Source organism: Sardina pilchardus, chromosome 2 (assembly GCF_963854185.1).
Source record: "Sardina pilchardus chromosome 2, fSarPil1.1, whole genome shotgun sequence".
NCBI classification, from domain to species: domain Eukaryota; kingdom Metazoa; phylum Chordata; class Actinopteri; order Clupeiformes; family Clupeidae; genus Sardina; species Sardina pilchardus.
Genome location: NC_084995.1, coordinates 36098868 through 36111017, shown reverse-complemented (window position 1 = coordinate 36111017; position 12150 = coordinate 36098868). Strand labels below are relative to the sequence as shown.

At 47.4% G+C, this 12150-nt stretch overlaps 1 protein-coding gene across 1 annotated transcript in view; it reads right to left on the bottom strand.

Moving 5' to 3' along the window:
- Positions 1-3277: 3277 nt before the first annotated feature.
- The window catches only part of dlgap1a (discs, large (Drosophila) homolog-associated protein 1a), a 36983-nt gene continuing 28110 nt past the window's right edge, over positions 3278-12150 (bottom strand). The window contains exons 6-12 of the mRNA XM_062528994.1: positions 11087-11475; positions 10934-11005; positions 9848-9897; positions 7977-8443; positions 7397-7488; positions 6761-6913; positions 3278-5743 (exon numbers count right to left, since the gene is read on the bottom strand). Of these exons, the coding sequence (XP_062384978.1) occupies positions 5528-5743; positions 6761-6913; positions 7397-7488; positions 7977-8443; positions 9848-9897; positions 10934-11005; positions 11087-11475 (1439 nt within the window). The 3' untranslated portion in view covers positions 3278-5527. The remainder of the gene's footprint in view (positions 5744-6760; positions 6914-7396; positions 7489-7976; positions 8444-9847; positions 9898-10933; positions 11006-11086; positions 11476-12150) is intronic.

The following is a 12150-nucleotide window of genomic DNA, read 5'->3' as shown; positions in this document are numbered from 1 at the left end:
CGAGTCATTTCCTGACAGTAAATTAACTACTCATAAAGAGACTCCTCCTAAGTGCTAATATTTTAGGAAGCATGGAGCTGACGACACCAAAAAAATGTACAATATGATAGCTCTCTTGTTGCCATAATTTGGTGTGTATTGTCCTTGGCACTATAACATTAGTGAGGCACAGAGATGAACTTGTTGAATCTGTATCAACGGAAGAACTTTGAATCACCCCGGTCTACTCGACAACACGTTGCTCTTCTGCTCGCAATGTTTCTTTTCTTGTGATCGCATTCTGTGCTTTTCATTGATTGACCTGGTACCTAAAAAGGCTGGCTGGTAGAGAGCAGCCGAGGACTGTTTTCATCGGAGATCCGAGAGGTCAGAGTTTGTAGAAGGCTGGCTTGATGCGCAAGCTGTCTAACACTGGGAGTCCCTGGGAATCCCGCCACATGCGCCAGAGCCATAGAGGCAGCGCACAGCGCGCTCGCTCTCCAGATTGCCAGACAAATTAGAACCGTGGTCATGGGGTGTGCAGAGATTCACGTCATTCAAAGAGGTGAATAAACGAGCCATTCTTTAAATTGTCACATCTAAACTTGTGTGCCTCACATATTGTGTTCCAATTTTCCAGTGCTGCGGTAGCTAACCCTCTACACCGCGAGGTGTGCGAATGAGTCAGCCCTCACAGACACAACATTTCTGTGAAGTGGGCAGACTAAACAAAGTCTACTTGAATATTCAGTAGATTCTGCAAACAGGTCTTATCCAAAATATAAACGTAATATTTATCACTTAGTAGTAGTTCAGGTTTCAGAGTTCCAGGTAGGTCATTTAGCCTATACTTGAAGTTCACCATCATCCAGATTTCTTCAATGACAGGCAATAGAATGAAAAACAGAACACGGACATTTCCGAAAAATATATCCAACCAGCCCATACACCTTACACCTGGAGTTGAACTGGACTGTGAAAGAGACATCACAGACCAACATGATTATAAAAAGGATAAACGAACAACCAAAATCCTCTCAGTGGTCAAACATATTCAAAAAGGTGTGGAAATTATAATTGGTTTATCCCCACTAAAGATTAAGAAGATTATTGATTCATTATTCCCCGAACTAATTGATTCGAGGGTTAATCTGAGTCTGTGGTTGCCCTCGGGCAGTTTCACAGAGAGAGATTAGGGATTTCCTCACTGGCGTCCCAAAACAACGCAAGAGAGGCTACCAAGTGGACACTGTCTGGCTCTGCAGAGACTCGCTAAGCCTATGGCCCCGAAAATAAATCAGTCATCAAGGACATCTTCTGCCATGGGACTGCATAAACCTTATGTTTCAATACGGACACTGTCTTGGACGCTGAACCACTTAGTGCTCTGCCCAACTGTTGGTCCGCTCTTTAAGTGAAACTTTGAGATTAACACTTGAGTAAAATATGGTAGCCCATGAAATCGGATTATCGATGTTTTTTTTCTTCTTCAGGAAACGGTTCTACTAGAGTGACCCAAGCGTTTACATATTACTTTCATCATATATCTTTGAGTAGAAATTGCATAGCCATATGGCATGTTTATTGCACATGTGCATAGTTGACAAATAAAATTGAGAAAAAAAGTCTAGCACAGCAAAATCCGTTTTTGATCATTCTCCATCTTTCAATAAGTAGGCTACAGAACATTTTAAAAGACTTGATATTTTCCTCGGAGGCGATAGCTCTCCGGATCAATCAATCAAACAAACACACACACACACACACACACACACACACACACCACACACAAACAAACAAACAAACAAACACATAAAGTAACATTATCTATGTCAACCTTTTCCAAATGTTTTCCTGCCAAAAGAATAACTATTTACATTCCAACTCAGGCAATTCTGTGACCGGCCGACAGAGAATCCCATTACACATACATTTACAATATCAATAGTGCCAACACAATTTGTCATGGCATTAGAGTCGACTCTCTTGAGACGCTACTTCACTCTCCCACTGCTGCTGTTGCCTGCGCACTTCACGTGGCGACACCATGTGGTGGCTTTGACTCCAGACACATTATATTGCTACTCCAAATTAGATGGTCCTCACTGGTGAAAAATACTCGTGTGCTACCTCAAAAAGCCTCATGTGTATGCAGACACACAAGGGAAATTGTATGTGTAAAGAATAAAAAAATAAAATAAAATTTAAAAAGCCCTACTAATAATGAAGGCTAAACGGGTGCTGCTGAGCGTGCTTGAATAGAAACATTCCCCTCTAGTGGTCAACATAGCATGTTGTTTGACTAGTTCAGATGGAGAAATATAAAACATGTTGAACAACTATTTAGTTTAACTTGTTCAAGTTGACTTGAGAGTAACCAAGGTATAAGGATCCAGAGTTACAGAGTTACCAGCCTCTACAACTTCTTCACATCTTCACCTACAATTATGATTATGATAATGAGTCTTTTGTCAACTGAATTTGGCCACAGGAGGGCAGCAGGTTGCAATGCCATCTCCTCAGTGCAAAATACTGATCATCATTGCAAATACAGTATATATATTTATTATTATTTAAAGGCCTGGTATATGCATGAATTAGACGCCCATTTCCCCACTCTTAAAGACCATAATACAAGGCAAAGAAGTCCAGAAAGAGGGCAGATTTGTCATCGCATTACCAAGTAACAGATTACAGTAAATTAATACCATGTTGGTTACATACTTTTAAAATGACAACAAGAATGGAGAGAGTTCCATAATGATTTTATTTGGTGTCCATCATAAATATGCACATAATGTATAATATCTATACATACATTAAAACATATTCACAAAATGAGGGCAGCATGACAGATCACTAAACATATTTCAAACAGTAAAAAATAAATTGTCATTAAATAAATACATTTGATAAATAAATAAATAGATAGATAAATAAATGACTAAATCAACAAGTGAATAAAAACATTAAATGATAGAAGAGATCAGATCTAGGTCTATGTTACTGTGTGTCTGCATGCTTAAAGGAACATCCTCTTCAGTTTTCATTTTTTTGTACAAACACCAAGGACTCCCAAAGAAAGATGAGGGGGCTGAGATTGTTCTGTACAGACTGTATATGCTCATGAGGCTACTTGACTTCATCCCGATAGAATGAGAAAGGTTAAACATTGTATGAACCTAAGTAATTAGGAAGCACTTTTTAAGACCTGCACGCTCACACACACACATTCATACAGTATAGTCAATTGTCAGATACCCCCCCCCCCACCCCACCCACACTTCATAGACACATTGCCAGCTCACATTCTCTCAAAACACACACACGCACGCACACACACACACACACACACACACAAACATACACACAAACACGCACACACAGAGGGAGAACACCACCAGCGGGAGACCCTGATTTTTGCTGCACCAGCCACATCCCCACCTCTTCCTGAGAGTTGAACTGCTCTGTGTCCACCAGGCCGCAGGGTTTGACAGGGCGACTCACTGGGTCCTCTCAGACGCACGCGCGCCCCCCCACACCCGGGACTCACCACACCTGCTTACGCTAACACGCCTTTCCCACGAACGCCAGAAAGACAGCCGAGTTCAAGAGAAAGTTTCGAGAGAATAATCAGTAAGCCACTGAACTTGCTACTGGAAATAGATCATGTAGAAAAACAAAATCAGGTGAAACATTGCATTTAGAAGTCCTGTCACTTTTTAGTGTTGTGGTGTGTGTGTGTGTTTGTGTGTGTGTGTGTGTGTGTGTGTGTGTGTGTGTGTTTTAGAGTGCCAGAGCCCCTCTGAGAGTTAACATACAAATTCACATAAGATCCCCATTCTAGAAATAGACCAGGAAGTCGCTTATTGAAATATACATGAAAGAATAGTGTGTGTTCTTGGGATAACCCACAAATGACATGAGAGGTTCTGAGAGAGAAAATACATTCTCTCTCTGGTGTAAGAGCAATGACTCTCGTTCACAATAGCAAGCATCAGCATTAAAAAGAAACAGATATTTAGCTACAGAATAGTGAAGGCATCCTTTTCATAGTCTGTGAGCCAACCTTTGCCAAAAAAAAAAAGGATCTCCACACCACAAGGTTACAGCGCACACATGGCCACGGTTGTTTGTCCGTTTGCACTCCAAACAAATATTGCTTAAGCATTTTATACCCTGTTCTGTGTTCACCATTGTTGTTTTCCAATTATGGTACAATCAAACATAAAAAAAAACAAAGAAGAAAGAAAGGTGGACGAATCGCTTCAGACGGGCAGTAGTGGCATCTGGTGAATCAGTCTGTGAAATGTTTCTGGTATCCAACATTGTGCGAAAGGCAGCCATCTTAAGCCGGGGCCCACTCCACCATCCAAACACCACACACAATAACATGGCCTCGAGTGTGCAGAGAAGTCCCGGCGTAGCACAACCGGAAAGAATGGCTATTAGAGAGAGCGTCTGATGCGGCAGATGTTCATTCTCGTGTGTTGCTTTTTTTTTTTTTGTCCTAGGTTGACATTCCGTTTCAGCAATCACTCTTGGAACGCCTTGGCCTCGTTTTTTGAGGGAAATAAAAATCACGGGGTGCGACCTGCCGAACCGGCAGGAAGGCCGATGACCAGGCGTACGGGTTGAATACTGGACGGTGCCTACGGGAGACTGGTGATGCAGATCATGAGATACAACAGTGGCACTGGCAGAGCCTTTGGATGAGAAGGGTCCGTTTTTTTTTTCCAACATTTTTTGTTTCCTTTTACTGGACAGAACCTACATGAAAGCGTTTGGTCGAGGGCTATAATCTGGTGGTTTGGAGTGAGAGAGAGAAAGAGAGGGATGAAGAGGGGAAGTTGAAGGAGGGGTGGAGGAAAAGAGACAGAGAACTAAATGTGTGGCATTCCTCTTATCCCCTACAGAAAAAAAAGAGACACATGAGAGATTATTTTACAAGCACCCTGCCCTGTCACCTCAGTGGTAAGTGCGTCTGTGTTTGTGCCCGGGGTTGTGCCCATGCCGATGCCCGTCCCGTTGAGTGCGCTTGTGCTATGCACATGTCTCTACGTCAGTGTGTCTGAGATGGCTGTCCGAGTACGAGAAAAGATACAAATATGTCTATGTTTGTCTGTCAGTTCAAACAGTTAGATATGTCTTTGTGTGTGTGTGTGTGTGTGTGTGTGTGTGTGTGTGTGTGTGTGTGTGTGTGTGTGTGTGTGTGTGTGTGTGTGAGTGTGTGTATGTGCTGTAACTACATCCCCAGCCTGGCATTGGCAGTGTGAATACAAATCTATATGGTATGTATGCATTTATATAGTTTGATTCGATGTAAGAGAGTCTTTGAGTGATTGAGTTGGTGAGTGTGCATGTGGCTTACAGTCCACTGTACGCCTGAGGAGCTATTCTTTAATATGGCCTAGGCTCTAGTGTTTTAGGGTGGTGAGTAAGTGCAAGAGCAAGTGTGTGTGTGTGTGTGTGTGCAAATAAGTGTGTGTGTGTGTGCGCGTGTGTGTGTGCGTGTGTGTGTGTGTGTGTAAGAAGTCATCACAGAGGCTTATAATCGGGTCTGGGCCTCCGGGATATAGATCTCAATGCTGTCTGCGCTCTCCGTGGCCGAGTTTTGCCGCACCGACGCGGCCCGCTTGGCCGCCATCAGCCGCTTGCGCGCCTCCTGCCGCTGCTTCTCGGTGCTCTCCAGAGAGCGGTCTCTGGCCAGCGGCGGGTGGCCTTTCGGGGGTTTCTTTGGCACTGGGGGAGGCAGCTTGCGCTCCTGAACAAGGGGGAGGAGGGGGGGGGGGAGGACAAATGGTCAGTCAGTCAGTTGCGTTTGCTGCTGCGTCTGCCACCATCGCCGCTAATGGGGCAGTGAACATGAGAGATAGAGAGAGGGAGAGAGGTAGAGAGAGAGAGAGGGAGAGAGAGAGAGAGAGAGGACAGGTGCGGATGGACAGCCACACAACGGTGCGCGCAAAAGCATCCGCACAGAGAGACAGACAGCGCAACGGGGGGGTGAGACGGCAAGGATGGACGTACGGACGTATGGACGTATGGACGGACGGGAGGCCACAGCCGCTGTTAGTGCGAGAGTGGCCGGTATTTATTTTTTTTGCGTGCGGTATGAGAACACGGCCAGGCAAAGGTGAGAGGTCAGGGCGAGGGGGGGAGGGGTGCGGTGCCCCCCCGTCACCCCTGGTGCGTGCCAGATGGAATGACGCCGGCTAAACCACAGCTCACTGTCAATAAAAAACAAACAGAACAAAAACAGAAACATGACATGGAGACAGATGTTCAGAAAACAAGAGCCAATGACAGAAATCATAAACAAAATCACAGCCATGAGTTTACAGGCACACAGCCGACTCTACTGACATTACTACAGTACACAACACCAGTGGATGGGCGTGCCTGGCTTTTGCATGTGTGTGTATGCTGTCCTAGGCTTTACTTTTACGGTTGAACATAAAACGTCTAATGCTTAATTCACAAACATGGAATAATTGTGCTTGGTGCTATGAAATAACAACTTTCAGGAGTCGTTTGGCAAAAAGACACACACACACACACACACTCAAAGCGAGGCGACTGCCAGCCCACTGGGTGAGGAAGACATGTTAAAAACATCATGGTTTATAACAACAGCGGTAACTGCATGCACATGAGTAAGAGGCTGAAGTGGGTTTTCTGTTAACACTCAGCTGGACGAGCACACAGCAGCTGTACTGGACACAGACAAATGACCACCAACCCCCGGGGCGGGGACAGGACGAATGGACCCCGCCGGCTTTACCTTGCGCTCAGGTGGGTCCAGGGGCCTCCAGTTGTTGGCTTTGAGCTGGTGCAGCTCGTCGAACTTGAGGCTGATGTTCTCGATGGACAGCTGCAGCATGTCCCAGAACCCAGCCAGATCCTGGGCCACGGGCCGGGGGTGGGCATTGGGGTTCTGTTGGGTGGACCGACGCTAATCAGACAAACGGAATCCTTTAACTCAGTCAGCCGTCAGGACATGCAAAATACACCATACAGTATATACAAATGCAGTGCAGGCAATGCCAGGGGGATATTGTGCTATGGTCATTTATGGCATTTTGTCTTTAGAGTAAGAAAAGACATCTTTAGGAAAGGTTGATGCAATGTACAGTATCAGTGACTGAACAAGTCAGTCAGCATTGTTACATTGTTACCAGAAAGAGAAAAATTAAAAATGTATTGTCATTGTCAAAGGTACAACAAATTTAAAACACTTTCCCGTCAGTGCATCATTCATGAGTCTATAAAAATATTTTAAAAAGAATAAATAGAAACGTAAAATAGCATCAGCAGCAAACATAAACACACTCAATCATATACAACAGAGAGAGAGAGAGAGAAAGAAAGAAAGAGAAAGAAAGAAAGAAAGAAAGAGAAATGAAAAAACTCTTCTCACCAGGTTCTCCTCACAGAGCTCTCTGAACTGCTGGAATTTCTGAGACATGAGAAGCTGAGCACTGCCCACAGCACTGCGGATCTTCCCCAGGACTGCACACACACACACACACACACACACACACACACACACACACACACACACACACACACACACACACACACACACACACACACACACACACACACACAAATAAAGCAAGAAAGTGTTTGTGCCTATGAGCATACATGGGTGAACGGTTACAGTATAAGTGTCAGATCAGTGTGTGTTTGTAAGTGTGTGCGTGCGTGTGTGTGTGTGTGTGTGTGGTGGTGGTGCAGGTGGTGGTGCAGGTGGTGGTGTGTCTGTGTATGTATGTATGTATGTATGTATGTTCTGTATATGTGTGTGTGTGTGTGTGTGTGTGTGTGTGTATGTACAGTATGTGTGTATGTATGTGTGTGTGTGTATGTGTGTATGTGTTAGTTAGTGTGTGTGCATGCGTGTGTGTGTGTGTGTGTGTGTGTGTGTGTGTGTGTGTATGTACGTGTGTATATGTTTGCGTATACTGCATGTGTGTGTGCGCACTGCGCAGGCTCACTGTCGTCGGGCAGCTCGTTCTCCTGCTCGTCCTGCTCCATCTGGCGGCACCAGCCCTCCATGCGCTCCGTCTCGGCCTGCAGCAGCTTGAGGAACCAGTGCCCGTCGCGCTGGCACACCGAGCGGCCCACCACCTCCAGCGGGTCCTCCGTCACGCTGTCGATCCACGGGTCGGGCGGCGGCAGGATGGACGGGTCGAAGCCCACCACGTCCTCGTAGTCGTCGGAGGTGCACGCGTGGTAGTGGTTGCCCGAGCCCTGGATGCTGACGGTGGAGGTGGCGGCGTCGCGCGAGTACTGCCGCGACAGGACGCCCGGCGTGGAGGCGCCCGAGGCCGAGGCCGAGGCCGAGGTGGAGGTGGAGGCCGTGGAGGCCGTGGCGGCGACGGGCAGCTCGGCGTCGGGCGACTCGCCGGGGCTCTCCGCCAGCTCGTGCGTGTCCAGGTCGGCCTGCACGGCCGTCGTCACGCTGTTGGAGCGCGTGAAGCGTCTGTAGCTGTGACGCACAAGGGGAGGGAAACAGATAGATAGATAAATACTTTATTGATCCCCAAGGGGAAATTCAAGGAAAGCAAAGACAGCTTTCAACAGCAAAGACATGAGCTGGACCTCCTCACCGTCTCCTCACCATCTTCACACTAGAGTATGGTACACATCTAAGACACATTTATGCTGGAGGGAGCATTTTTATTTGCCCACACTCTTAAAAAAGGGTTCTTGGGGTGCTGTATAGAACCATGCAGGCTTTAAAGAACCCTTAGGGTATCCTTTGATGAACTCTTCAAAATGGTTTGAAGAACCATTTTAGGGGTACCATATATGAAGCATTCAATATAACAATTTATGGTTCAATGTAGCACCTTTCTTTCTAAGAGTGCAGTCAAACTAAACGTGCTGCTGTGGCTGCGATCAAAGCGGAAAAGTGGAACAAGCACACCCCTCGTAATCGCCCTGTTGACTCCCTAACGCTGGCACCTCAGCTATCCCAGCACCCAACTGTGAGCAGCGGCAACGCGGCCCGCGGCAACGCAGCAGCAGCAGCATCAGCAGCAGCATCAGCATCAGCATCAGCATCAGCAGCAGCAGCAGCAGCGGTAACGCGGCTGATGGGTTTGGCTAGTTTCTGAGGCTGCGGAGAGAGCGCCCTGCCGCGGGGCCGTTTTACACCAGTGGGAGCTCCCTTCTTCTTTTTTTTTTTTTAAAACTCGCCTAGTGTCTACGGCGCCGCTAACACCGTCTCGGGAGTTATAATCAGCTCTCCGGTTGCCACTTCAAAGTGCAACATTAATCCACCCCTCGTTCGAGTCGCTGCTCTTGTGCTGTAATCCACCGTCGTCTATTCTGCCAGTTGCTTGTGCTCACACGGATAATAATGAAGAGAATATGAGATGGAGTTTGATATAATCCTCTACTGTCCAACATCCTGAAACATGGAATGGGATACTTAAGGGTATTATACTCCTGTCTGCCAAAGACGAAAAAGGTCACTTGAAGAGTGATTGATTGGTCCCTTTTTAGAGGGTGTTTAGGCTGTCACAGCTAAAACAGAACAAAGTGAGTTAAACCTTTGTGCTTGGTGGAGGTGTGTACAGAAAAGAAAGAATTTAAAACTGAAGCGTTGTTTTCAGGGCAACACAAGTGACTGTGAGTGGAACTGTACTCAGCCTAATGCACCTGCCAAGGGCTTTTACACCACCCAGGAATACATGGATGGAGAGAGTGCCGCGTCAGGTGAGCAGCCGCTGACAAGGAGTGCTTACACGAACCAGGAACATGTGTGTAAGTAAGACAGGAACAAGACTGCAGAGAGAGAGAGAGAGAGAGAGAGAGAGAGAGATAGGGAGAGATAGAGCGAGGGAGAGATTTCACTCACGCTCTTTCCTCCTCCACTTGAATTCCCACCGACTGGAATTTCGACGGGTCCTCTGAATCTGGAGTATCCTCTGGTCCATCCACCTGTAATCATGCACGCACAGACACACACCACACACACACACACACACACACACACACACGCACAAGATGCACTTCAGGAAAATTGCTCAAGCCCTTGAAATCTACACTTAGCATTGGTGTGCTAGAGGAGGCATTCAGCTGAAGTGACAGACTGCAGGAAAGAGTGAGAGAGAGAGATAGACAGAGAACGGAGGGGAGCGAGAGTGAGAGAGAGATAAAGAGCGAGAGAACGGAGGAGACCTTCGCTTAAGGAGAACGCCGTGAGTGGGCCTGAGGAGGATGGCGGTTTCATGAGCCTCCGGTTCGCCCCCGTTCCCTCGTTCATGAAATATTCCTGCCTAATGATCCACCAGAGCCCTGTAGCTGCAGCAGCCTTAGTGGAGATCCAGCTGGAGACGAATGAATTAAATCATCTGGCCCATCTCAGCTGCACTGCAGCCACACGGGTGAGCATGCAGGCCTGTCTAGCACTGAGCTACAGGAGCAGCTGTTGCTCTACTTAAGAGCACAGATCAGCTTTTAAAGCACCTGATGGAGTAATTGAGTTGAGTAATAATACTATATGAACTACACTGCTGAATGAGACAAAATATCCTAACTGGCGCTCAGTGCAGTGAATTAGTGTATGTTACATGTTCTAAAACGGATAGTTCCGGTCCTTGATTGTGATTGGCTGAATCAATACAATTCAGCCAATCACTTTGGCCACATTTCGTTCTATAGTACTGCGCTACTACTGCACAACTTCTAGAAAAGTTAGAGTAACTGACTGTGTCCCGTTGTTGCTTGGCAACTATTCAAGAGGAACTCCGCTTGCGTGTTGTGCCTAACAACACCCCTTAGCTGTTCTAAGATCAGTGTAAACTACATCCTCTCAGGGCTTATTGTTTAACTAACTTCTAGAATAAATGGAACCAGTCTATACATAGCGGAGGACTTGAATGAACACATAGAATACACAGCGGACTTCTCTGTCCGTCCCTCTGGTCAGCGCGGTCCTCACCTGGATGCCGATGGAGAGGCAGCGGCTCTTGCGCAGGGCCTCGCGCCGCGCCTCCTCGGCTGAGGGCAGCAGCTGGGGCAGCGCGGAGAGCATGATGGACGGGCCCATGCCGTCCGAGCCCATGGTCAGGGCGGGGATGGCGGTGGTGATGGCCATGGAGGGCGCGGGGGAGGGCGAGGCGGAGGTGCAGGCGCTGGAGCTGGCCAGCGAGAGGGCCATGGCGGCGATGGCGCTGCTGCTGCTCACGTGCTGGCTGGCCGGCCCGTGGATCTGGGCGTTGGCCGCCTCGATGGCGGCGGTCAGCGCCTTCATGCTGTCGATGCTCTCCGTGGAGTTGCTCAGGCCCGAGTGCAGCGCCCGGCCCTCGCCGCTGCCGCCGCCCATGCCCATGCCCATGCCCCGCGGGCCCACCCCGCCCTCCATGTAGGCGTCCTGCGCCGACTCGGTGCTGCTCTGCGCCGTGATGGAGATGAAGGGCTTGGTGGAGGTGCGCGGGGGCACGGGCGGAGGCGTCTTCTTATAGGTGGTGATGCAGGAGGACACTGCAGGAGAGACAGAGGAGATGGAGGGCAGAGGTCAGAAAGGGCATAGAAAAGACGATCGAACTGACCTCTAATCAGTCCTTAACTTTCTCTTAATGTTCCTGTTGCTCTGTTGGTACAGTAGAACAACTATTCTAAAACGGACAGTTCCGTTGGCTGAATTGCATTCGTTGCCGTTGTAAGATCCAACACAAACATACACCTTAACCACATTTCGTTCAATAGAAATGTGGTACCACAACTTACATAAACGTTAGAAGAGCTGTGTCCCGATGTTACTTGGCAACCATTCACTTAGAGGAAATACATTTCTTGGCAGAAGAATGACTATCTATGAATAAATTGATAAATTCATCGTTGCTGTGCCTTTGTTTCATGAAATTTAGCCAGATATATATAGTAACTGTTTTAGAAGAGCAATAACTCACGAGTCCGTAGTTTTGACAAGTGGCTACGCTTGTGCGGTCGTATCTAACAATGCCCCTTAGCTGTTCTAAAAACAGTGTAAACTACGACCTCTAGGGGCTTATTGCTTAATTACAGCAACTACACTAAAGTGGCAACCACACCAAGGTCATTGGTTCGATTCCCAGCCAGCATGTGTGTGTGTGTGTGTGTGTGTGTGTGTGTGTGTCTGAGCTGTGCATCACTGTGGAGTAAAGCATCTTTTCAAAG